Source organism: Urocampus carinirostris, chromosome 16, assembly GCF_059441175.1.
Source record: "Urocampus carinirostris isolate Australia breed hairy pipefish chromosome 16, RoL_Ucar_1.0, whole genome shotgun sequence".
Taxonomy (NCBI): domain Eukaryota; kingdom Metazoa; phylum Chordata; class Actinopteri; order Syngnathiformes; family Syngnathidae; genus Urocampus; species Urocampus carinirostris.
Genome location: NC_142364.1, coordinates 1047512 through 1075320, shown reverse-complemented (window position 1 = coordinate 1075320; position 27809 = coordinate 1047512). Strand labels below are relative to the sequence as shown.

Sequence of the window (27809 nt, the reverse complement as noted above, 5' to 3'; positions counted from 1 at the left end):
AATTTGGTAATGTACTACCATAAAATGTTTTAGTTATTAAAACTCAGTTTTTGTTACTTTTTTAAAACGTGATAAAATCAAGATTTCATTCTCATATATTCATATATGTTCCCCAACTTGCTGGCAACCATTTAAGTGTGTGCACTGCTCGAAGATAACCGGGATGGGCTCCGGCACCCCGGGACCCTAGTGTAGATAAGTGGTGCAGATGATGGATGGCTATTCATATATTTTCCCCCCCACCCCGGGACCCTAGTGTAGATAAGCGGTGCAGATGATGGATGGCTATTCATATATTTTCCCCCCCACCCCGGGACCCTAGTGTAGATAAGCGGTGCAGATGATGAATGGCTATTCATATATATTTTACCCCAACCCCGGGACCCTAGTGTGGATAAGCGGTGCAGATGATGGATGGCTAATCATATATTTCTTTCCCCCCACCCCGGGACCCTAGTGTAGATAAGCAGTGCAGATGATGGATAGCTATTCATATATTTTCCCCCCCACCCCGGGACCCTAGTGTAGATAAGCGGTGCAGATGATGAATGGCTATTCATATATATTTTACCCCAACCCCGGGACCCTAGTGTGGATAAGTGGTGCAGATGATGGATGGCTATTCATATATTTTTTTCCCCCCCACCCCGGGACCCTAGTGTTGATAAGCGGTGCAGATGATGGATGGATATTCATATATCTTTTCTCCCTTTTCCATAGATCCTCCCTGTTGCATCGAGAGAATCGATCGTGAGGACGATCCCGATTTTGTAAATAAACATGACCATAAACGCTCCATGACAAGTTTTTACGTTCCTGGAACTGCCGAGTCTGCAATTTCTCCAGATAAGTCGTTTATTTTCCACATACTACAAAAAAGTGCAGCTTTATATACGTGAATACAGCTTTCCTAGAGAATCGGCGTGTTTTTTTTTCAGTATTATTAACGTATTCCCGAAAAGTAGAACAATGAATGTTTATGGATTTGTCGGTTTTGTAAACAGCAGTTAAGCTTTTTCGGAAGTGTTATCTCTTCAGGAGACCTTCTCTCCTCAAAATGGGAAACCCGGATCGATGTATTTGTGTAAAAAAAGCTCGTTCCATGTTCAAAATGTTTTATACGATGTTTTCCATGTATTGTGTGTATGACGTGTTTCGGGGCACTTGTATCCAAGCTTTTGTGAATAGTTTCTATATTTTCCCCCAAAATAAATTGGAAAAAAACAACAACACTCGGTGTCGATTTATTTAAAGAATAATATGTACATATTGTCAAACAGAATACTAAAACGGGGTCTTTGGATGAAGTAGATTCAGTGGACTCGTGTAAAGTTGATGCAGCGGCCCTGCGGACGATTAGAAGAGAAAAAAATGGTGAGTTTGAAAAGTTGCACAAAAAAAAAATTTGCTCTAATGTAGCCGTGCATCATCTGTAAGCCTAATCCCTTCCTGGTTGGAGGCAGAGGTCTGAATTTATTTTTGCGATAATAAATAGTGGTTAACTTATTTTATCAGTGCAAGCCCATTTGAAACCCCTATTTAAACCCACTCCCATTTGTCCCTCTTTGGTCAGTCCATCTGCAAACCTCCGTTAACACTAGGCAAGCCTTTTTCGACCCTGACTCCCACCTGATTTTTGCTCCTGTCTGTCCCCCGGCTTCAACCCGTTTTTTATCCTGACCACGTCTACTCTCCCGTCCCGGCTTTCGACCTCTTTTTGTTCCCGACCACGTCTGCTCTCCTATCCTGGCTTACGACTCGCTTACAACCCCTACCACGTTTTTGCTCTCCTGGCCCATCTACTGATCCGTTTTTCTGTTCTTGACACCGCCGTCGCTCGCCAAAGAAGATCCACTTCTGCGTTCAGAGCGATCTACTTCCCGCGCCTAGCGAACGCCGGATCGTGGGCGCCGCCCTTCCTCTTTCCTTTAATAAAACTTGTGAGAAACGTTACGCAATTGGGTCCTGTTTCCGTTCTGGTCCTGACAGTTTATTTAACCCGTAATTTAGTCATAAAATGTAGCTGCATGAAATGCCCGTTGAGGAATTTACTAAAAAATATTTTACTGTAAATCCCTGGCTACTTAATACTATTCAGCCTTTTTGGATAGCGAGTTGAATATTCCCCAATCCATTATCCCCGATTGCATGTTGCTGCAAGCAACGACAGAAGGTGCGTTTTTACCAAGCCTGGTGGCTCTTATTTTTTTTTTTTGCTGTTATTTCAGCCTAAAATGAACTGCACACGTATGGCTGCGATCCATTATCCCCAATCCTTTACTGCTGGGAGTAGGGACCGGCAGAAGACACTTTTGTCAGGAGGTGTGCCATTCTGGCGTGCCTGATATGAAATGCACAGTTGTGGTTTCCATTATCCCCAGTCGACTATTACTGAGAACAAAGGCCTGCAGAATCTGTTTTTTCCAGTTCAGACCGCTGGAGTGATCATTATAACCCCCCCCTAAAATGAGCTACCATGCTTCTGCCACAATCCATTATCCCCAGTTGACTACTGCCTAAAGTAGGGGCCACGTGAGTGATTTCTGTTTTTGTTTTGGGATTTTGAAGAATGTCATTGTGGCCCGCCTAAAATGCACGGCACTGTTTTCATTGTGATCCGTTATCCCCCCGGTCGATTATCGCAAAAGAAAAACAGGAGCCGGCAGAGCGCTTTCTTTTTTTCGGGTCTAGATACTGAAGCCTGACATTGTGGCCTGCCTGGAATGAACTGCACTGCTTTGGCTGTGATCCACTATCCCCAGTTGGCTATTGCAAAGATGTGCTACAGGCAAAGGTTTTTTCGGGGGTCTGGAATGCTTAAGCGAGCCATTGTGGCCTGCCTAAAACGAACTGTACCGTTTTGTCCGTAATCCATTAGTGTTATTCCCTCAGGAGACAAATTGTCGCATCATAAGGGGAAACTTGTATCAATTTATTTGTGTAAAAGCGTGATTCATGTTCTAAATCTTTTCTAAAATGTTTTCTACTGATGCTGAGAGCGGTGGATCGAAAAAATCGACGAGACAAACATGAGCACAGAATTTACAGTAAAAGACTGCTGAAATTTGATCGTTTTGGGTCAAATGATTCATCTGCACACACATGTCTGGAGAAAAAAAAAAACCTCTATGACATTACCCAGAAATGTAGATGGATATATCGGAATGGTTTGAAGACTAAAGCAAAATGGATATGGGATATCTCGGTTGTGTTAGTTTTCAAGCTGTAACTTAACTCCTTTGTTGCCAGCCTAGCTTAAACGTTAACATTTCGAACGACCCACCTTGTCTTGCCGCGTGGGCCGCATAATGGCTACTCTGTCGTACTGCTGCCTCAACAACGCCAACACCGCGTCGAACCGCCCCTGAAGGTCACGAAACATTTATGGAGGACACGTTTGATCCATCGATTTTCAGAATTCGGGTCCACCGCGGATCTCACCTTGATGGGCGCGTACCATCTGGACTCCGGTCGGGAACGGTAAACGGGCGGGGGCCTCGGCAGCGGTCGGGGCACCACGGAATCCTCGTCCGCCGGATCCGGCATGGTGACCACCGCGTTTTTGGCTTTCTCCAAGCGAGACCCTTCCTCCGTGGAACCCTTTTGGCCCCAGCGTACCTGCGACGGGAACGGAAACGTCAACAAAAGATTGAAAAGTGGCATTTATTTTCGCACTCGACGTCACCTCCATGCGTTTGATCCCGCCTGGGCCCCGCCCACCATAATAGGACGCGTCCACCGTAGGCCACTTGTGTTTAGGGAACAAGTCTTCTTCCTGCTCCTACAAAATAAAAGCAGCGGGAAGGAAAAGTGATAGTTTTCACGGCTTTTTCACAAGTGTTCTGTACTCTTGATTGGTTTAACAATCCCTGAGAGAGTAGGTACTGTTAAAACAATTAAAGGTACAGTATACATTATTCTCATTAGTTCTTTCAATGCATAATAGAGTATTTATTTGCATACTTGTCCATCTCAGCCGTTTTGTTCCCCTCGTTCATAAACCTTACAAACACAAGGCAGCACCTATTTACTCACAGGGCAAAACAGACTACGTAGAAAAATGCAACCATATTAGCAATCCACGATGACATCGTCTGCTACTAGCAATCGAGACGATCCAGTTAAAATGTTTTTTGTTTCAGTTTCCTGTATGAAAATTGTTAAACCGCGTACACAGTTGGAAATGATCAAAAAACGTATAAAATAACGGGAAAACGTAAAAAAGAACGGGTTTGTAATTTTATGATAATCCTACTACTTTTATCTACATTTGAACAGTAACCCAAACAACCACCAGGTGGCAGTTTTGAGGTCGAGAAATTTGTATTTCTTTCAGATCACAGGTGTCAAACTGGCTGGCCCGCTAAGGGATTGAATCCGAAGAAGCGCAAGAGAAAAACAAGCTGCAGGTTGAAATATGTCCACTTGATGTTGCCAAAGCCAGGTTCCTCTCACAAAGACACTGTACTTGTAATTTTTGCTGTCTCTTTCTCCCTCTCTCTCTCTCTCTCTCTCTTTTCCACCCCTTTTCTTCCACTCTGTCTCTGTCTCTTTCACTCTCTGTGTTTTCTTTTTGTCTTTCTTTGTTGTTCTTTGTCTCTTTCTCTCTCTGTGTCTTTTAACCTCTTTTGCTCTAACTTCCTTTTTCCTTTTCTCTCTTTTCTCTTTCTCTCTTCATACCCTTTTTGCTTTCTTTTATCTTTTCTCTCCTTCTGTCTTTCTATTTCTCTTTGGATTTATTTCTTCCTCTCCCTTTCTTTTCCCCCTCTCTCAAGACTTTTTATCTTTTGTTTCTCACGCTTTCTCCCTCTCTTTTTCTTTCTTCTCTCCTTTTCCCTCTCTCCTTTCCCCTCCCCCTTTCTCTTATTTCTTTATCTCTTTTTCTCTCTCTTAAATTTACTAGTCTGGCCCCCGACAGAATGTTTGTTCTATCGTGTGGCCCCAGAGTTAAAATGAGTTTAACACCCCTGTTTTAGATAATGGAATCCCTACCTCGAGGTCGCAAACTAAAACCAGTGCCGCTGCGTTAGACAACATTGCCATCTAGTGGTCAAACACTACACACTGGAGTTCCAAAGTTGCTTGGTATAAAAAAAGTTTTAATGAAATAAAAGTTGACGGCAGAGGGAAAACAATTTGACTTTATAATTTAGTAGAATAATTATATAGATTTTTCCTTATCAATTATTTTATTTTGGGCATAATACAGAATATGCTGTCAAGAACCAGAACAGGATCAGGACCCAAACGCGTGACGTTCTCACACAAGCCTTTTTTTTTTACGGGAAATGGGGAGTCATGCACGTGAGGTAGCGGTCTGGCGTGGAAAGACAGAAAGCCAGAGGACCGACGAGATCGATTCCGATTGCCCGAAATGATATCGGACGGATGGGGTCAATACCAGACAGGACAGGACAGACAGTTTAGATAATGAATCAGGATATCGAAATGAAACGGGAACAAAAACTGGAGAGAATAATAAACAGGACAGAAATAGACGGGAATGAAACCTGAAACCTATGTTAAACAGGACAAATATAAACGGGAACAATACCGGACAGGGAATACCAACAGGAAAACGGGACCGAGTCAGAACCCACGTCTTGCGGGGCAGAAACTAGACTAGACGATCCAGTTAAGATGTTTTTTCTTTTTTCAATTTCCTGTATGAAAATTGTTAAATCGTGTACATAATTTGAAATGATCCAAACGGTAGAAAAGATGGGGAAAACGTAGAAAAGGACAGGTTTGTAATTGAATGATAATCCAACTACTTTTATTTACATTTGACCAGTAACCCAAACAACCACCAGGTGGCGATTTTGAGCAGGGTTAGGAAGGTTTTTGTCTTTTTACTGTACTGTATGAGCACCGTACAGTATACAGCTTCCCCAGCAGAATGAGATCCATGATGGACGGCTAAAGCACCCTATGGTCAGCACTTGAAATAGGATATCAGTTGACACAAATATCAACAACGACAGAAGAATATAACCACCACTTTTTACAATTTATTGCTGTGAGGTGGACAAGGTTCTAAGCCCGATTTGGAATTGTATCCCTTTTGATGAAGACTGAAGACGGCCATTTTTATCGGAGCAGCCCTGAAGTTTTCCAGGATTTGCAGCGACATACAAGGTACGTTGGATGTATTTCAGAGCAATTTTATGTTAAATAGGTACAACTCATGTAAAAGACACTCAAAATAGCTATGTTAGCCATTTCTTACTATGTAAATAAGCTGCTTTTGTGGTGATTAACCAGGGATACAAAACGATTATCTTCCAAATATTCCTTGTACTAAAAACTTTTACATGTTCTACCATAAAGCTTATCACGACAAAACAAACTGCCGAATTACCGACAGATAAAATGAGAGACTAACATTAAGAAGAGAAAACTTCAATAGAACTGGTAAGCATCCAGACTTTTATAAGCTTTTTGATCAGCACGGGTGTATGGGTATACTCCATTTACGGTATAACGGTAGAGATGGTGTGGAATGAAGTCGAGCATATTGGACGATTTGGTTAGATGCGACGATATGTCGGGAGCAAGGCCTTATGGCTCGGTAGCTAGCATTGCTAATGCTATCCTCAGGTTTTCGAAGCCCTTTGTGCTTTCCGACAAGGTGAGCCACCTCATCCGACTGCTGCACAATATTCCTTTGACTAATCGTTACCAATGATGTTAAATGATACAGCTTTTTGTTATCGTCTACTGGCCCCACGCACAGGGCGCCATGTTTACTGCGGTTTACCGCCATCCGTCATGATGTCACTTTGTTGGGTCACGTGTGTGTGTGAATACACATTTTTACGCTCAAATGTTTCCATCCCTTTGTATTTTTCAGTATTGAAAACGTAGCTAGCTAGCTCTTGAGACGAAACAAAACAACTCATACTGTACTTGCAGTACTAACATCAGCCGTTGGGTGACAGTGTTGTACTGAATATATCATTTTATAGTCCATTCCCTTTGATTTTTTTCTGTATTACAGTATCAACTTGAGTGAGACGAACAAAACCGAACTCGACTGCTGTGCTTGCAGTACTCATATTAGCCACTAAGTGACAGTGTTGCACTCGCCAATCAAAAATTCGTTTTAAATAGTTAAAAATGAGGATAGCGAAGGTTTATCGTAGTTTTTAACACATTTGTAATTTGTTGTTTACTCACAAGTATAGGAGGAGGGGGAGGAGGCGGTCGAGAAGGCGGGGGGTCCCTTATCACCTGCAAGGAGGTACATTGAAATTCTTTTTTTTTTTTTTTTTTTTTTTTTTTGCATCATTGTGTTTTTCAGCAAATTGTCCGTTTTTTTCCCCGTTCCGTGAACTCACCACAGTGCAGCACAGGGGCCAAAACCACCAGAGTAGACCCAAAACCAGCAGCAGCAAAAACGCCAAAAGCAGCCACAAGACCCAAGTGCCACTTGACTATGGAGGTAAAGATCAACATTTTTTGGAAAAATTTCATAAAACGGACATTTTGAATGATATCGTTGTCATTTGTTACTACTGATGTGTCGTTCAGTAACAACTCTCGTGATTGGTCAATTAATGACCAATCAAAAGGCATATTGACTCAATATGCCTTTTGAAGCGGAAATAAAAGGTTAAAATTGTTGTGTATATTCAATTTTATTTAAGAAATCTACAAATATTCCAATTAGATTTCTTTGTTTTCAAACCTCTGAGAGTTTCTTTATCTTGTATTTCACATTCTGTTATTGCACTGAAAATATTTTGTGTTGAGTGTTTTTTCAGAGATTCTCGGTTGCTTGACATTAAAGGGACAGTGTGTGGTATGGAAAATAATACCAATGTTAATTAAAAAAAAATAGGTCGATAAATTTGTATTTCTTTTAGATAATGGAATCCCTACCTAGAGGTCGTGAATTAAAACCAGTGCCACAGAGCACTGCGTAGCAGCATTAGACAACATTGCCATCTAGTGGTCAAATACTACACACTGGAATTCTAAAGTTGCTCGGTAAATGAGATAAAAGTTGACGGCAGAGGTAAAACAAATTTATGACATTATAAATTAGTAGAATAATTCTATAGATGTTTCCTTTGTATTCATTATTTATTTTATTTTGTGCATAATACAGAATATGCTGTCATGAACCGAGACAGGATCAGGACCCAAATGCGTGACGTTCTCACACAAGCCTTTTATTTTACAGGAAATGGGGAGTTATGCACGTTAGGTAGCCGGTCTGGCGGGGAAAGACAGGAAGCGAGAGACCGGCGAGATCGATTCCAATTGCCTGAGTTGATATCAGACGGACGGGGTCGATAGGATAGATAATGAATCAGGAAATCGAAAATAAACAGGAGGAACTTGATGGGAACGAAAACTGGAGAAAATAATAAACAGGACAAAAATAGACGGAAACAAAACTGGAAACTGAAATCAAACAGGACAAAATAAACGGGGGGCAGCACGGCGGCGCAGTGGTTAGCGCATGTGCGGCACAGTTCATGTCTTGGGAACCTCCTGCGTGGGTTCAAATCCAGCTACCGGACTTCCTGTGCGGAGTTTGTATGTTCTCCCCGTGCTTGCATGGGTTTCCTCCGGGCACTCCGGTTTCCTCCCACATTCCAAAAACATGCATTTCAGATGAATTGGCCGGTCCAAATTGTCCCTAGGTGGGAATGAGCGAGCGAGTTGTCTGTCCCCGTGTGCCCTGCGATTGGCTGGCAACCAGTTCAGGGTGTCCCCTGCCCACTGCCCGATGATTGCTGGGATGGGCTCCAGCACCCCCGCGACCCTACTGAGGATAAGCGGTGTAGCTAATGAGATGAGATGAAAATAAACGGGAACAATAATGGACAGGAAATACCAACAAGAAACAGGACCGAGTCAGAAGTTCGTTGACGGACTGACAAAGGAAGAGTGAGAGCAATGATCTTAGATAGAAGGGAAGCCAATCTGTCAACGAGCCGCAGCTGGTGCCACACGGGCGGGGCCAATTGGGCGCCATGGCAACCGTGACATATGCAGATTATTTTCTTTTCTTCTGTTTTCCTTCCTCTTTTATTTTTTTCATCCTTCATTTCTTTTTCGCCTAGATTTTTCTGTTGCCGCTCTTTTTCTTTCAAGCTGGAATTCCCATTACTATTTGTAACGCACTGTTTTTTTTCATTCAGGTAGGACAAAGTGTGTCGCCAAAAGAAGCACACAAAATAAGGGCGCCCCTTGTGGTGTGGTGCCGCATCGCAACCCGTTTCAACGGATACTCACACAGTTTGTGGCCCTGATGTTGACGGGAGCTGAAATGTACGACTGACCGTCGTTCAAACTCACCAGCACCTCGACGGCTCTGCAAAGGTATCCACAAATGGTTTTTATTTTCGGGTTTCACAAAGGTGCTTGAAATCTTTGAAAATGTTTGATTTTTAAAGTTCAGTTTTCAAGGATTGGGTGAAGTGCATTTTGGGTAAAGTGCTTGCATTTATGCCATGTTTCGCAACACGTCTGCTTAAAAACGATGTAGACACTGCTCTCTGGTGGCCTGGCTTTGCCATTGCATTCTTCGTCCCTCGTGATTAACGGCGGCTGGCATGAGTTTGTATTGCATTGAGCTATAAGGCACTCTATGGTATAGGTGTATGCTACACCTAAACAGGGCACTATGAAATTTGTATTTACGTTGATGCATAAAAAAAAAAAAACATCGTTGATTTGTTGTGGGTTTAGAAGTTCCGACTTTGTGTCCGTCCTTAAAGGCAACACTGACTTTTTGTTTGTGTGACTTTGTGCGACGCAGTTTTTATTTTATTTTTTAAAACTCAGGCTGACGTAGTTTTCTCTTCAAGTATTAACAATACCTAACTGAGTTCAAACAGGCTTCATGAAAAAAATCACTGCACCTATTTGCTTTTATCCCACCCTCATTTTGGAAATGTGCATGCTATTGGCAGAACTACCTCCCATAATGCCTTTCTCTTTTTTTCATCCAGTCTTGTATGCTTTGTAAACTTTGCGAGTCAGGGATACAATACTGCATGATGGTACTGTTTTTACTGGTTATGGTCCAAAGGTTTTCAGTGATGCAAAAGCGAAAAGTAAATTCTAATAACCATAGTCACAAAACTTGCAATGATCAAGAAACACAAGGCCGGCTGTTGGGTCTAAAACAGACCACTTACTTGTGAGAGAGCTTTAAAACTTGGCTAACGCTAGAAAATACACCAGGCATGAGACTTGTTGAGTTTTTACAAATGCAGTTGGAGAAAGAAGAGGGTCAGAAATGCAAGGATTTTACCTGCTTTTTCCTCGCTAGCCCAACTCTTTCTGACCCCCCAAACCCCCTCCTTCTGCGCTGTGTTTTATTGCAGTCACAAGTGTTTGAGACAAAGAGAAAACGACCATCCCCTCCTGGAACAGTACACTTTTAAACAAAGACAGGAAAACTAGGTAATGCCAAAAAGAGAGCATAAAACTGATTAGAAATACACACCTTGAGCAAATAAGTTTAAGCCTACTTTACAACGGCACAAGAATCACTACCCTTGTTAAGGAATTGGGACATTAATAAAAAATAATCAAGCGATTAAAGCAACAAAGTCTTCTAAGGAAATGACTTTCTTTGTAAGTGCAAGTTTTAAAATAGGTTTAATCCCCCCATCTCTGCATCCACCTGCTACTCCAATCGACCAGCTGGAAGTATGTCATTTAGTGTGAACTTGATTATTTTCTACTCACTTTCCGACCTGGTGCAGCACAGGGGCGGGACACAGCAGGTAACCTTCTCTAACTAGTCTTGCTTTCTGGCCTAGAAAAACAAAATTAAGCAAAATGTAAGTTTTTCGAGCTTGTAAACAGGAACGCAGTAAACAGGAAGTAGACATCCAGTCACAAAGTTTCGCGTATTTTGCCCCAGTCCGTCTCGTGTCCCCTCACAATGCGTCCTCTGTCCTTTTGGCTACAGTCAGTTTAAAGCAGCTTCTGTTTCACCCTCTGAAAAAGCCATGCTTATTGCTAGGGCAACAGGCTACTTCCTTGTGTGTTGCTTAGCAACCAGCAACAAACATGGCAGGCTTGAGATCCGAGGTGGTAACATGTACCTAGGTCACTTGAGTAGCCCACGGACCAGTTCTTGAAATAGCTTACCAGCGATGGGTCATTGTGATTTGTCCTAAGAAATTTAAGCTGGCCGGAGATGAAAGAAGGCTTCGTTGACTCAGCTCAAGTGGGTTGAAAGGAGGACATGTCTATAAGTACACGATCAATTTAAATTAGGCTATTTAGCATGTATATGTAAATCATTCAGGGCCCTTATACAAGGCAAATGTCAAACTTATTTTGATTGAGGACCTCATTCGTGTAATAGCTGTCCTCAAAGGGCCTGATGTAATTTATGAATGTAACGTAATGTAATTGATTGGTGTGTATCTATCTATCTATCTATCTATCTATCTATCTATCTATCTATCTATCTATCTATCTATCTAGACTTCTATCTAGACTTCTATCTAGACTTCTATCTAGACTTCTATCTCTATCTATCTATCTATCTAGACTTCTATCTCTATCTATCTATCTATCTAGACTTCTATCTATCTATCTCTCTAGACTTCTAGACTTCTATCTATCTATCTCTCTAGACTTCTAGACTTCTATCTCTATCTATTTATCTATCTATCTAGACTTCTAGACATCTATCTACCCACCCTGGTCATATCCCAAAGAAAAGAAAAAATAGGAAAATGTAGCAAAAACCACAAAAACTGCATCCTTCCGGTCGCCTCTTTCTTCCACTCAGTCGCTTTACTTCCACATCCTCTCACATTTAGTAACCCGAGAACTAGGGTTTGCGAGACCTTTCGGTTTCCCGCCCCTCTTTCTTTGCTATACATAGTAGATAGTAAAATATCAAGGGTCTAGAGTCTAGACCACAGGTGTCAAACAGGCGGCCCGCGGGCCAGATCAGGCCCGCTAAGGGATTGAATGCGGCCTGCCCGCGAGACAACACTCGGAGAAGCGCAAGAGAAAAACAAGCTGCAGGTTGAAATATGTCCACTTGATGTTGCCAAAGCCAGGTGCCTCGAACAAAGACACCGTACTTGTATTTGTTTCTCTCTCTCGCTCTCTGTCTCTCTGTCTCTCTAACTCTGTCTCTCTCTCTCTCTCTGTCTTTCTCTCTCTGTCTCTGTCTGTCTCTTTCTTTTCCACCCCTTTTCTCCCTCTCTGTGTCTTTCACTCTCTGTGTCTCTCTTTTTCTCTTCCTTTGTTGCTCTTTGTCTCTCTTCTCTTTCTCTCTTCATACCCTTTGCGCTTTCTTTTCTCTTTTCTCTCCTTCTGTCTTTCTATTTCTCTTTGGCTTTCTTTCTTCCTTCCTTTTCCCCCTCTCTCAGGACTTTTTATCTTGTTTCTCACGCTCTCTCCCTCTCTTTTTCTTTCCTTGTCCCACCCTCTCTGCTTTTCCCTCCTTCTTTCTCTTATTTCTTCATCCCTCTTTTTCTTTCTCTTGAATCTACTAGTCCGGCCCCCGACAGAGTGTTTGTTCTATCGTGTGGCCCCCGACTTAAAATGAATTTGACACCCCTGGTCTAGACCATGGCGCCAATCATGAACAAAAATCGCTGACCTGCGACCTAGGTTGTCATGACAACATCGCAACAACAACAAAATGGCTTCTCATACTCACGGATTGTTTCTTGATCGACCGTGAGGACGCAAAGGACGTTTTCCGTCCTTTTCGATCCGCCCAAGCCGCTTCCTCTCAGCACCACGTCGAAAGTTTCTGCGCGGCGTCATATTTGTTACGAATATTATGAAAAATTTTGCCGATTCGGCAATTTAGATGACGCACCGTTGACGCAAACGCTGGAAGGTTCTATGGAGAAGATTTCGGAGCAGGACTGTTTCAGGATCTGAGGAGACGAGACGATGTGGAGTTGATATTTTTCCATGACCGAAATTCAAGCACTTTTCAGGCACTCTCAAAGGAAATTTTCCAGTACCGTTGAAGGTACAGTGTGTAATATTTGACCACCAGATGGCACTGAGACTGGGCTTTTCTCTCGCTAACCCTTGCTCAAGTAATTATTTAGATGACTCCTTTGTACTTCTTTTAGAGTAATATTTATCTAAAGTAACAGTACTTTAACTTGAGTTTTACACTTCGGCGCCAAAGTGATATTATTCAGATGACTCCATCATAAAGAACATGCTTACCAAACCATCAGTTGAACTCCAAGTCACAAAATCCAATCCTGGGTAACAGACGCACGGCTTCCTTCCTCCAGCTCCCCAATGTCAGACGTCATTTCCGCTTTTTTGCATATAGCTTACTGTCACAGTAGCCATGGCGCCCAATTGGCCCCGCCCGTGTGGCGCCAGCTGCGGCTCATTGACAGATTGGCTTTCCGTCTTTTAAGCTCAGTCCTGTCACTCCTTTTGTCAGGCCGTCAACGAACCTCTGCCTCACTAGACGTGGGTTCTTACTTGGTCCTGTTTCCTATTGGTATTACCTGTTCGGTATTGTTCCCGTTTATTTTGTCCTGTTTAATTTCGGTTTCCAGTTTTGTTCTCGTCTAGTTTGTCCTGTTTATTTTCGATATCCTGATTCATTATCTATCCTGTCTGTCCCGTCCAGTCCGTTATCAACCCCATCTGTCTGATATCAGCTCGGACAATTGGAATCAACGCTCTCACTCTTCCTTTGTGAGTTCGTCATCGAACCTCTGTCCCGCTAGACGTGGGTCCTGACTCGGTCCTGTTTCCTGTTGGTATTTCCTGTCTGGTATTTTTCCCGTTTATTTTGTCCTGTTTAATATTGGTTTCCAGTTCATTCCCGTCTATGTTCGTCCTGTTTATTATTCTCTCCCGTCTAGTTTGTCCTGTTTAATTTCAATATCCTGTTTCAATATTAAACCTGTCTGTCCCATCCTGTCCGGTATCGACCCCATCTGTCCAATATCTGCTCGGGCAATTGGTATCAATCTCGTCGGTCTCTGGCTTCCTATCATTTCACGCCAGACTCCTGCCTAACGTGCATGACTCCCCATTTCCCGTAAAATAAAAAGCTTGTGTGAGAATGTCACGCATTTGGGTCCTGATCCTCTGGTTTACTCCGGTCTCGGTCTCTCGAATCAATTTAACCGGGCAGGTTCGGGCTTATATACCCGCAGGCCGAGTTGGATTTTTAAGACCCGATCTCACCTCTACACTGTATAGTCTAATGCGAAGGGAAACCAGTGCTAAATGAGCAGAGCGTAGCAGCAAGATGCCAGAAAAACATGGCGGTTAGTACTAGGTATGGATTGCACTGTGTAAAAATACACAGATTTCTCCACCTTGGAATATTTATAAAAATATAACAATGGTATAATAGTTCATTTAGTTTTGCCTGTTATTCACACCAATGTTTTTTTGTACCACTAGGAGGCACCAAATATTACACACTGTCCCTTTAAAAGAAAAAAAATCCACTGTGAATCATGTATAACTGCAATTGACGTATGTGATTTTAGATTAAATTGAGAATATTTTAGTTTTTGAGTATAGCATGCACCTGCCCTTTTGAGCATGACCTGTAGGGGGCGATGATACATTATAGGACAATAGCAAACAAACTAATGCCAGCTACCGTTAATCACAAAGGAAGAAGAATGGCCAAGCCAACCCCAGCAGAGAGAAGCGTCTGCATTATTTTTAAGCAGACTTGTAGAGAAACATGTCAACATTTTCAAGCACTTTCACCCGAAATTCAAGCACCTTTAAATTTTTCAAGTACCCGTACAAACCATCCATTTTTTCCTTAATCTTCCCCAAAATCAAATATGCCCTCTGCCCAACATTTTTTCTCACCGAGCCGACGACGTCTTTGAGCGCGTGGAAACCCGAAAGCACCGGGAAAACCTGCTGGCTGCTGTCTGCTATCTCTGCAAGCTGCAAGAAAACAAGGCACAAGACATACATTTTTTTATTATCATTATTATTATTTTCAATACTTAACTTCAGCTCAAATAAATCCATGAATAAAAGTGAAAATAAAAATGGATATTAAATATGATTTCAAAAAATTTAAATATAATCTAAACTACTTTATAAATCGTGTGTGTTTGTACATGACTTATAGGCTCCAAAACCGTGCAACCGATGATCGTGACAATTTGCACAATTGTACTCTAGGTCTCCACGAGCGTCTTTAACTAGGTTTTGTGTCGAGACACCCCTAATAAATACCAACAAAATCGATAAACATTCACTTTCATGTGGTCTCCTTTCGTGTAACACGCTCTGGCAGCCAAATTGGGTACTACAGCTCCTGACCACTCCAAGCTGCCTAATGCAATCTTAGATTGGCCCTGCAATATTGGGCCATTTTGCTTGTTTGTACATATATAAGCAAAAAGAAATAAAAATAAAAATATGAAAATACATTTAAAACAACATATAAAGATGCAATCAAATAGTAATGTCGCGGTTGCCATGGCGCCCAATTGGCCCCGCCCGTGTGTCACCAGCTGCGGTTCATTGACACATTGGCTTTCTGTCTATTTAAGCTCAGTGCTCTCATTCTTCCTTTGTCAGTCTGTCAATGAACCTCTGCCCCGCAAGAAGTTGGTTTTGACTCGGTCCTGTTTCCTGTTGGGATTCCCTGTCCGGTATTGTTCCCGTTTATCTTTGTCCCGTTTAATATCGGTTTCCAGTTTCGTTCCCGTCTATTTTTGTCTTGTTTATTATTCTCTCCAGTTTTCGTTCCCATCTAGTTTGTCCTGTTTATTTTTCGATATACCGTTTTGATATCAATCCTGTCTGTCCTGTCCAGTATCGACCCCATCTGTCCGATATCAACTCGGGCAATTGGAATCGGTCTCGTCGGTCTCTGGCTTCCTGTCCTTCCACGCCAGACCGGCTTCCTAACGTGCATGACTCCCCGTTCTCCGTAAAATAAAAGGCTTGTGTGAGAATGTCACGCGTTTGGGTCCTGATCCTGTTCTGGTTCATGACAAGGGGGTAAACATTTTTAAACACAAGTTGGTAAATAGATTGTCAGATTGAAGATTTATTGTCTTTAATATTAAATGCAAACAATATTTGCTTGGCAATCCCGGTGTACGGGGTTTATAAAAGAAGTATAAATCAAAATATGTGTATACAAAAAAGCAAAAGACAGAAATGCATTTAAAGATCAGGTAATATATCAAAACCTCTCTCACGTGTATGCATTTCATTTTGCAGACATATCAGAATTAAAATGCAAAACATTTATTTTTTGGCATTTGCCAGCAGGCTGCACTTGCCCAAGACACACCACAGGAAACGGTGCTTAGGGGATCCAACCGACCAACCATACGTAACAATGTATTGTTTTGATTTCTATGTCATTATAAAAATGAGCCATTTGTATCCGTGTTTATTTCCTAAGTATGTATATGTATTTGATTTATAATTTGGGTCGTTTAGATCGTTTACATTTGTTTATTTTCTGCAGGAAGATAATAACATCAAACGCTTTTATCTCCAGGAAGCTCGCGCGGCTTGATTGAATTAGAGCTCTCTAATGACTTCCTCCTCCAAAGCCGCAAAGCACTCTGTGGATCAAAAAAAAAAAAAAAAAAGAAAAAACAAGGAAAAAAAAGCCGTAGAAGGCGGATTTTTAGGAGAGAAGGTGTCAGGGACCAAAACAGGATCAGGACCCAAACGCGTGACGTTCTCACACAAGCCTTTTATTTTATGGGAAATGGGGAGTCATGCACGTTAGGCAGCATTCTGGCCTGAAATGATAAGAAGCCAGAGGCCCACCAGATCGATACCAATTGCCCGAGTTGATATCGGACAGATATAAGTTGGTAAATAGATTGTTGTGCGTGGAATATTCAGACTATTAAACTCAATTTAGCAGCGAGTAAACACGACTAACCTGCGAGTATGCGCAGCTTTCATTCCTCGCCGAAATCTCCAATGGAACATAATTACAGCCCACTTAGCCCAAAGGGCCGCTTTGTGACCACAGAGAGGCAGGAACATTTTTGGAGCCTTCAATGTATATATTGTGTGTTATTCTGCCCTCGGTGACTCCGCTTCGCTCTTTGCTAAGATATATAATTATCTGCTCCTTTCTTCATTCTCCATCACCCATCGAGTACCGGTTTGCAGGTGTTGCAAACTCTGTGGCCGCGCATGTAAAGTCGTTCTAGGAAAGCAACAAAGGAAAAACACTGAACTGGAACAGGATCAGGACCCAAACGCGTGACGTTTCTCACACAAGCTTTTTATTTTATGGGAAATGGGGAGCCATGCACGTTAGGCAGCAGTCTGGTGTGAAATGATAGGAAGCCAGAGGCTGACGAGATTGATACCAATTGCCCGAGCAGATATTGGACAGATGGGGTAGATACTGGACAGGAAGGGACAGACAGGATGGATAACGAATCAAGATATCGAAATTAAACAGGACAAAATAGATGGGAACGAAAACTGGAGAGAATAATAAACAGGACTAAAATAGACTGGAACAAAACTGGACAGGAAATACCTACACGAACAGGACCGAGTCGAAACCCACGTCTTGCGGGGCAGAAGTTCGTTGACGGGCTGACAGAATGAGAGTGACAGGAATGGGTTTAAATAGCAGGGAAGCCAATCTGTCAACGAGCCGCAGCTGGCGCCACGCGGGCGGGGCCGATTGGGCACCATGGCAACCGTGACACAATCGATGCGGAAACGCTGGAGTGTCGTGGCACCGATCCATGACTTTGTCGGTAACAGTCCACAGGCATTGTGGGAAATGTAGTTGTTTTTTGTTAAAGCACTCTGGACCCATTCATTTTTAGAAAGACAGAGGATAGATAATGAATCAGGATATCGAAAATAAACAGGACAAAACTAGACGGGAACGAAAACCGGAGAAAATAATAAACAGGACAAAAATAAACGGAAACAAAACTGGAAACCGAAATTAAACAGGACAAAATAAACGGGAACACTACCGGACAGGGAATACAAACAGGGAACAGGACCGAGTCAGAACCCACGTCTTGCGGGGCAGAGGTTCGTTGACGGACCGACAAGGGAAGAGTGAGAGCACTGAACAGCTGGTGCCACACGGGCGGGGCCAATTGGGCGCCGTGGCAACCGTGACAGAAAGCAGTAAAAATGTAAATTAAAATATAATTTAAAACAAAGTCTTTCATTCTGATGTTAAATTTCCTAGCGCTCTTTTGCTGTCTTTGTCTGTGTGCTAGCATCAAGCTAGCAGACTACCAAAATAAATATGACTGGTGTATTTTACAGTATTTATAGTGGAACTCGGTTTGGCATTCCTCCAATCAAATGCAAGCTCTTTCTCCCTACAAAATAAAACATGTTTTTGAGCGATATGGCCCCGCCCACCTGCTCGGGGTCAAAGTCCATGACGCCGACACAGTAAACACGAGCGCCGTAACTTCGGGTTTTATCAGCCTGTGGACGACACGCGCACAAAAAAACATCAATACCTTGAACAAGGTTGGCGTCATTTTTCATCTGTGTACAGTGCCCTGAAAAAGTATTTACCCCCTCCCTGATTTCCTTGTTTTTTTGCGTATTGATCACTCACAACAATTTCAGATCATCAGTTTAAGCTTGCAGTTTCAAATCACACAGCCTAAGGAAATACAAAATGCATGGACCCAAACGCAGGAAAGTCTCAGTAGTCGAAAGTGATTGTATCTATTAACAAAAAATGTCAAAAAAAACAAACCTCGGAAAGCGAGAGGGACTGGGAAAACAAAGGTGGAAATACAAAACAACCGACACTGGGTGCTGTTCTTAATGTCTTCATGGAGGGTCAGGCAAATAATGGACAGGTGTGGGGTGATTGGGTACACCTGTCATAACCACAAACCGATTGGGTGCCCTTCCGGTGAATGGGGGTGGGCCAGACCCTAAAATAGCTCCCCCCACAGGCCCAAAATAAACATATAAAAACCGGAGGCTGCAGCAACTGGACAGGGAACCGAAGCGACGAGAGACCCTCCTCGGAGCCGAAGCGGCTGGGAACTCTCTTTTGTCGCCGGGGCGGGGAACCGAAGCGACCAGGGACTCCCATCGCAGCTTCGGACTCTTCTCGCAGCCGAGGCAGGGAGCCGAAGCGACGAGAGACCCTCCTCGGAACCGAAGTGGCTGGGAACTCTTCTTGTCCGGGGCGGGGACCCGAAGCGACCGATGACTCTCATCGCAGCCTCGGACTCTTTGTGCAGCCGGGGCGGGGAGCCTAACCTACGAAAGACCCCCTTGGAGCCGAAGCGGCTGGGAACTCTTCTCGTAGCCGGGGCGGGGACCCGAAGCGACCGGGGACCCGAAGCAACCGGGGACCAGAAGCAACCGGGGACCTGAAGCGACCAGGGACTGTCATGGCAGCCTCGGACTCTCCTTGCTGCCGGGGCAGGCAGCCTAAGCTACGAGAGAACCCCTACGAGCCGAAGCGGCTGGGAACTCCCCTCGTGGCCGGGGCAGGGACCCGAAGCGACCGGAGACCCGAAGCGATTGGGGACCCGAAGGGACCGGGGACCCGAAGCGACCGGGGACCCTCATCGCAGCCTCTGACTCTCCTAGCCGCCGGGGCGAGGAGCCTAAGCTACAAGAGAACCCCTCCGAGCTGAAGCGCCTCGGAACTCTCCTCGTAGCCGGGGCAGGGAGCCGAAGTGACCGGGGTCTCTCATTCCAGCCTCGGACTCTCCTCGCAGCCGGGGCAGGGAGCTGAAGCGACAAGAGACCCTCCTCGGAGCCAAAGCGGCTGGGAACTCTCCTCGTAGCCGGGGCTGGGAGCCAAAGTGACCAGGGTCTCTCATTCCAGCCTCAGACTCTCCTCGCAGCCGGGGCAGGGAGCTGAAGCGACAAGAGACCCTCCTCGGAGCCGAAGCGGCTGGGAACTCTCCACGTAGCCGGGGCTGGGAGCCGAAGCGACCAGGGACTCTCATCGCAGCCTTGGACTCTCCTCGAATCCGGGTCACAAAGCCGAAGCGGTTTGGGAATCTCCTTACAGCCGGGGACTCTCTTTACAATCAGGGCGCTTGGATCCTTTCATGGTCAGGTGATTATATGATTTTTGGTGGACCCAAACGCAGGAAGCAGGAAACTCTCAGTACTCAAAAAGGATCGTATTTAATTACAAAAAATACTCCATAGAGTAACAGACAAACTGTCAAAAACGAGAAAACCACTGTCTGAATCAAAATAACAATAAAACAAACCTTAATATCAACGTTATGAAACTGTGTGTGCAACGAGATTAGACATGGCACTCCAGGGTCAAACATGTAATATAAAGACTTTGAAGAGAAAAGGGACCAAAGACTATCAGGAATAATGGATAAAAAAAAAAAAGATTTGAAGGAGGACACCCTGCCATCAGTTGGTGGCCCAACTCACCATTAGGTTCAGGGGTAACACATAGAGCCAGATAAGTTTTGATTTTTTGAGTTCCTTAATTAATGGAATCACCATATTAAAACTGCCTTTTATAAGTTCTTGGGTTGTCATCTGAAAAGCATTTGAGTGATAAATACGCCAAAAACAACAATACTTTTTCATGGCCTTGTATGTATTTTGGTCTTACCTCCTGCACACTGAGCTCAAACGGGTAAACCTCCAGCTTTCCATCAGTCAGAACCACGATGATACTGCGGGACGGCGCCGTTTGCGACTTCATCTGCTCCGATACCTGAAAGACGAAAGACGAAAACTGTGTAAAACGTATAGCTTGCTACGTATTAGCGGACACAAAAAAGGGTAAAGGTTATTCGCTATATGTTCCCTGGGAAACTCTGGACCTTGTGCCTTGACTCTGGCATCATTTGGACAAGAACTAAAATCTCCTTCCAACCCGCTTAACCTGAGTCAACAAAACCTGTTTTCATCTCCGGCCGATTGTTTGAGTGAAACACTATGTACCGCTTTGAGGCCTTCGTGCATGTAGGTTTCGCCAGCCGGGTTGATCCGACTCAGTTTGTTTAGACCTTCATCGATCCGGGACCTGGGAACCGGGAAAGCGGGTTAAAATACACACTGAGCTGATAAAAGGCGGGTTTCGGTGTGAGGTACCGGTCTCCAGTGAGCGGAAGAATCACAACGGCTTGGGCTGAGAAGACGATGTAGGACACTCTCATCCTGGGACTGGAAAAGAAACATGGTCACAAGAAATGGCAGTCCCAGTGTTTGGGTTTCTCTGGCTGGTGTCGATGTTGACTGCTGTTGTATATATATATGTGCAACACCTTGCCCTGAAGAATTCTCGTGCCGGCGTAATGAGGGGGCCCTATCGTGGATGTGGAGCCGGAGCTAGCTAAGCGGCTAGCGGCGTTATAAGTCTTCGGTAGCGTCCGTACTCATGGTACCAAATAAGACCGACGAACTGGCCGTGCTGGTGAAAAACATCAAAGCGTACAAGGAGTGCAGTTTGCCGTGTTTTACGGAAACGTGGCTCACGTCTAGCATCCCGGACGCTAACGCGGAGCTACCCGGCTTCAGCGCTGTTAGGGACAGACAGAGACACAAAAGCCTGCGGGAAGCGGAGAAGAGGCGGACTTGCTATCTACATGAACAGGACGTGGTGTAACCCTGTGCACAAAGATTTCCATCTGCCGCAGGTATGTCGAACTTTTGGCCTAGCGTGTGACGTCATCCACTCCGCTGTTGCTAAACTACAACACAGCACCCCGAGGCCATCCTGTTATTCTGTTAATAAACAACAAAACGATACTGCTGGAAGTGTGAATTTCCCTACGGGGATGAATAAAGTATCTAGCTATCTATGTTTCTATCTACACATCTATCTAGACATCCATCTATACATCTATCCATCTATCTAGACATCAATCCATCTATCTATCTATCTAGACATCTATCTATCCATCTATCTAGACATCTATCTATATCAATCTATCTCTATCTATCTATCCAATGGCTTATGTCCATGCGATGTGACTCGCAGTCTGTCACGAGATCGGAGGCAGGAGGCAGGAAGGGTGAACTCATTCACGTTAACGATCAGTTACTTTTATTAAGGAAAATAAAAGTCGTCCAACAATCAGGGACAAAACAAAACAAAAACAGGCTTACAGGCAAACAGGAACTCAGACTAGGAATACTCACAAAACAGGCTTTTACTCAGAACGGGCAAACACAGGCTTCCTCAAGTCAAACAGAACAGACTAATGCAGAACATAAAACGCAATGAACCCGCCACCGGCAATACCCAAGACCCGCCTTTAAGAAGCACACACGCAAATTAGACGATCTGCTACAGCTGGTGCCCAGGGGGCGGGGCCAGCCGGTCGCCACGGCGACCATGCTGGACATGACAGCAGTCTGCGTATTATAAGTGTCATTCCTTGTGTCGATGTCAGGTGCCGTTGTATATATACACACAGAAGGGGTTTCACTCATGACAAAATTCCATCCATCTATCCATTATCTGCACCGCTTATCCTCAGTAGGGCTGCGTGGGTGCTGGAGCCCATCCCAGCTATCTTCGGGCAGTGGGCAGGGGACACAAGGACAGAGAACTCAATTGCTTATTCACACCTAGGGAGAATTTGATTTTGGTTAGGCCAATCAACCTGACATGTTTTTGGAATGTGGGAGAAAACTCACGCAAGCACGGGGAGAACATGCAAACTCCATACAGTATGTTCGATCTCATGACCTCAGAACTGTGCCGCACACGTGCTAACTAGGATGGGTTTTTCTGCATGTTTAGCCCTACCATCGCCTACCATGTTTTTGGAGACTAATCCCCTTTAAGATTATTCATATGATAGATACTGGTGTTTATGGCTAACGATCGCCTATGCTAATTCTATTCTCATTCCTGCTAGTTTTCTTCGGAAGATGGCCACTGGCCTTGGGAAAACGACATCTGGTCAAGAAAAATGAGCTGGCAAACCAGGGGAAGACTACATTCCTGTTCAGACCCCAAGTGCTTGATGAGGATGAAGTCAGGTATTACACTGCTATATCTACTATTCACCTCTGTGGGTTTCCTGTCTGCTTGAATCAGTTAGGAGTCAAAGATGTGTCAGGACCAGAGCAGAAACAGGACCCAATGGCGTTACGTTTCTCACAAGTTTTATTAAAGGAAAGAGGAAGGGCTGCGCCCATGATCCGGTGTTCGCTAGGCGCGAGAAGCAAGTCGCTCTCGTACTCGGATTGTGATCCGAACGGGCAAGTGGATCTTCCGAAGCGAGCGATGGCGGTGTCAAGGACGGAAAAACATGTCGATAGCCGGGACAGGAGAGCAAAAACGTGGTCGGGGTCAGAATCGGGTTGTAAGCCGAGACGGGAGGGCAGAGGTGGTCGGGGTCAGAAACGGATTGTAAGTCGGGACGGGAGAGCAAAAACGTTGTCGTGTCGGAAGCGAGTCATAAGCCAGAACAGGGGAGTAGACGTAGTTGGGGACAAAAAGAGGTCGTAAGCTGGGATGGGGGAGCAGACGTGGTCAGGATCAAAACGGGTCCTAAGCCGGGACAAGAGAGCAGACGTGGTCGCGATCAAAAACAGGTCGTAAGTCAGGACGGGAGAGCAGACATAGTCAGGATAAAAACGGATTGTAGCTGGAGACAGACGGGAGCAAAAACGGGACAGGTGGGAGTCAGGGTCGAAAAAGGCTTGCCTAGTACACACTGAGGTTCGCAGACGAACTGACAAAAGGGGATTGACAGGACAGAGTTCAAATAGTGACGGGAGCCAATTCAGACCCGCGGCGGGTGGCGCCAAATGATCTCAGATCAGATACACTGAGCTCCAGGAAAAAAAGATAGAATTCCAGCACCAATGTCCTGTTCCACATGGACAACCGCATACCAGTGTTTGTCCTGACTCAAGTCAGCACTACCTTCACATCTGGTATTATGAATTTATATTTAGTAACCCGCCATTGAAACTAAAATGATCCCACACACCCTCTTCGACATTAACCAGAACGTGTTTGGGAGCCTTGTCCAAGAAGTGGGCTTTCCATAAATAGGTCTGTCCTCATTTCAAAGGTGTTTGACTTCATAGGTCTGTGTTGGTGTTTTGAAAGGGAACAAAAATGAGTCTGCTTTTTACACACCTGACAAACTTCTTGGTGAGCTGCTCCACAAACCCGAAGATCTCGTGCCAATGTCCTGACACGCTGCCGGACCTGCACCCAAAAAAATAAAAAATTCCCAGAGGCACACTTTAAGAAGGCACACTTTGGTGGCAAAGACATCATGAGCATCTTTCAAGCTAGATCCCGGGTTCTGATTGGCTCCCTGTCAGGATTTGAACCCGGTCTCGTCGATCCCCTGTTGTCAGTCCGTCTGCAAACCTCTGTTTATACAAGGCAAGCCTTTTTCGACCCTGACTCCCACCTGTCGTGTTTTTGCTCCCGTCTGTCTCCTGACCACCTCTGGTCTCCCAACGCGGCTTACGACCTCTTTTTGTCGCCCGACTACGTCTACTCTCCCGTTCTGGCTTACGACTCGCTTCCGACCCCCGACCACGCCTTGCTCTCCCAATCCCGTCTGCGAACCTCTGTTTATACAAGGCAAGCCTTTTTCGACCCTGACTCCCACCTGTCCCGTTTTTGCTCCCGTCTGTCTCCTGACCACCTCTGTTCTCCCATCCCGGCTTACGACCTCTTTTATTCCCCCGAATCTGTCTACTCTCCCGTTCTGGCTTACGACTGGCTTCCGACCCCGACCACGCCTTGCTCTCACAGTCCCGGCTACCGCCCCGTTTTTTCCGTCCCTGACACCGCCATCGCTCGCTACGGAAGATCCACTTCTGCGTCCGGAGCAGCATCCGAGTACAAGAGCGACTAGCTTCCCGGGTCCAGCAAACACCCGATCGTGGGCGCAGCCCTTTCTCTTTCCTCCAATAAAACTTGTGAGAAACCGTAAAGTAGGCTTAAACGTATTTGCTCAAAAGTGTGTATTTCTAATCGGATTGTATCCTGTTTCTTTGTTTAAAAATGTTGGTACCGTCCCAGGGGGAGGGGCAGAGGGCGTTTCTTTTCTCCTTTGTCTTTGTCCAACCCGTTGTGACTTCAATAAAACACAGTGCAGTGGAGGAAGGGTTTTAGAAGGGGTGCGGCCGGCAAGACGAAAAGACCCTTCTCCAATTTGGGGCGGCAGTGGCTCAGGAGGTAGAGCGCTCGTCTTGGGATCAAGAGATCGCAGTTCAATCCGGGCTCCTCCGTGTTACATGTCGAAGTGTCCTTGGGTAAGACACTGAACCCCTCATACCCCCAATATGCAGGTTATCGCCTTACATGGCTGCACGGCCACTATTGGGAAATGTGAGCACACTGTAAAGCACTTTGGGAAGTCATTGACTTGAAAAGCGCTATAGAAATGCAGATCATTTCATTTCATTTCCAATTGCATTTGAAAAGAAATCCAAGGTATGCGATGGTGACTTTTTTTTTTCGTGTTTACTCAAGCACCCCCAAAAACAGGCAAGTTACACCCTTGGTGCTCAGCACCCCCAAACGCACAGGTGTCAAACAGGCGGCTCGCGGGCCAGGTCAGGTCCGCTAAGGGATTGCATCCGGCCCGCGAGACAACACTCAGAGAAGCGCAAGAGAAAAACAAGCTGCAGGTTGAAATATGTCAACTTGATGTTGCCAAAGAAAGGTGCCTCGAACAAAGACTCTGTACTTGTGTTTCTTTTTCTCTCTCTCTCTCTCTCTCTCTCTCTCTCTCTCTCTCTCTCTCTCTCTCTCTCTCTCTCTCTCTTTCTCTTTCTCTTTCTCTTTCTCTTTCTCTTTCTCTTTCTCTTTCTTTCTCTCTCTTTCTTTCTCTCTCTCTCTTTCTCTCTCTTTCTCTCTCTTTCTCTCTGTATCTTTCTCTCTCTCTCTGTATCTCTCTCTCTCTTTTCCACCCCTTTTCTCCCACTCCCACTCCCACTCTCTGTCTCTGTCTCTTTCACTTTCTGTGTCTCTCTTTTTCTCCTCCTTTGTTGCTCTTTGTCTCTTTCTCTCTCTCTGTCTTTTTAACTTACTTTGCTCTAACTTCCTTTTTTCTCTCTTTTCTCTTTCTTCCTTCCTACCCTTTGCACTTTCTTTTCTCTTTTCTCTCCTTTTATCTTTCTATTTCTCTTTGGATTTCCTTCTTCCGCTCCCTTTCTTTCCTCCTCTCTCACGACTTCTCATTTTATCTCTTTTGTTTCTCACGCTCTCTCTCTCTTTTTCTTTCTTTGTCCCGTCCTCTCTCTTTTTCCCTCCCTCTTTCTCTTATTTCTTTATATCTCTTTTTCTTTCTCTTTAATCTACTAGTCCGGCCCCCGACAGAATATTTGTTCTATCGTGTGGCCCCCGACTTAAAATGAGTTTGACACCCCTGCCCTAAAGCTTAGAATCTAAAATTGTCCCTGCTGGAAAATATTATTTGGATGTATAGGAAGGCTAATCACAAGCAAAGTAGTACATGGCATCCAGTTCTTTCCTTTGTTGTCATGACAAGATTAATGAGTTGGTGCCTCCCACAAGTCGGAGTGAAGGGACAAACTAAAACAAAACCATACAAGGACAAAAACATGCTGCCATTCCGCTCCAACTTTACTGCACGTAAATGCATCTTCATGAAACACTCACCTGTCCAAAACGAAATAAACATCGAACGCACCATCGCACGACTCTTCCGCGCTGCCCGTGAACGTCGCGCTCGCCAAAGCAGCCGTCAATAAGGAAATCCAGCGTAATTGCCAGGTCCGTAAACGCACCATCATTCGCTCATTTACGAGCTGCGATGGTTTTTTTCGGATAGGAATATTTGGTCTCGGCGGAGCATGATTGGGCGCGGTGCGTTCACGTCCCTCACGTCAATCGCCAGTTGATGGAAGACAGTCAGCCGGCTCCGGACTTATAGCCACACCCTCCATCTAAGCTTTTCAAAATAAAAGCGTTATAAGTCTGCATATAAACATGTTCTATTTCTTTTTAGGTTCGTTTTTAATAAGGTACGTCTCATCAAATTGGTTTGAAGACGCTCACAATTAAGAAAGATAGTGTTTTAATTCCTTGTTTTAAGTGCTCAATTTGATATTTGGTTTTGTAGTATTTCTGTAGCAGTAGTTCTGTGGCTTTTTCTGTAATAGTATATTTCTGAAGTTTTGGTAGTATTTCTGTATTATAGTATTACTGTCACAATTTCCGATTATATTATTACAGTCTTGTAGTACAGTCGTCTTGTTCCACGGACCGACTGAGGAGATCATTTCTTCCTCATGCCATGAGGTTCTTTAACTCCAACCAGGGGGAGTAAAACCCCGCCCCCACATTTGCATATGACCCTATTTTTATGACAGTGTGTATTTTCCGTAGCACTATTTAAAAACTCTATATCAACACGTTATATTAGGTATTTTTGTATTATATATCTTTATTTTGTTATTTTATTTTTCAACACAAGGATACCGCTGGAAGTGTAAATTTCCCTACGGGGATGAATATCTAGACATCAATCTATCTATCTGTCTAGTAGTATTTTTTTTAAATTTTTTTGATGTTTTGTAGTATTTCTGTAATAGTAGTTCTGTGGCTTTTTCTGTAATAGAATATTTCTGAAGTTTTGGTTGTATTTCTGTATCACTGTAGTAGTATTTCTGATTATAGTATTACAGTAGTAGTATTTTTGAAGCGTTCGGGTAGTATATATATTTTTTTAGAATGAAAGGGAAATGAATCCCTGTCTTGGTAGTATTTCTGTAATATACTATTACAGTAGTAGTGTTTTTGAGGTATTTAAGTAGTATAGATATATATTTTTCAGAATGAAAGGAAAACAATATAATTGATATTCAGTTATGTAATATTTCTGTAGTAGTATTTCTATGGCTTT

General features: G+C 44.1%; 2 protein-coding genes across 4 annotated transcripts in view; one reads left to right on the top strand and one right to left on the bottom strand.

Annotated features, from left to right (window-relative positions):
• The window catches only part of LOC148349940 (ras-GEF domain-containing family member 1B-B-like), a 75289-nt gene extending 74059 nt beyond the window's left edge, over positions 1 to 1230 (top strand). For all 3 annotated transcript variants that reach the window (XM_088355717.1, XM_088355718.1, XM_088355716.1), the window contains one exon: positions 721 to 1230. In XM_088355717.1, coding sequence (XP_088211843.1) covers positions 721 to 754 — 34 coding nt within the window. In that variant the 3' untranslated portion in view covers positions 755 to 1230. The remainder of the gene's footprint in view (positions 1 to 720) is intronic.
• LOC148349939 (anthrax toxin receptor 2-like) lies at positions 1229 to 26821 on the bottom strand. The gene is made up of 17 exons (XM_088355719.1): positions 26564 to 26821; positions 24056 to 24127; positions 21046 to 21117; positions 20896 to 20977; positions 20561 to 20665; positions 18355 to 18423; positions 14824 to 14904; positions 12824 to 12884; positions 12659 to 12754; positions 10714 to 10783; positions 9250 to 9328; positions 7341 to 7436; positions 7180 to 7233; positions 3686 to 3781; positions 3442 to 3618; positions 3284 to 3364; positions 1229 to 1346 (listed from the first exon to the last, which is right to left on the bottom strand). The coding sequence occupies exons 1-17, from the start codon at positions 26695 to 26697 to the stop codon at positions 1314 to 1316; spliced, it is 1458 nt and encodes a 485-aa protein (XP_088211845.1). The 5' UTR covers positions 26698 to 26821; the 3' UTR covers positions 1229 to 1313.
• Positions 26822 to 27809: the final 988 nt, after the last annotated feature.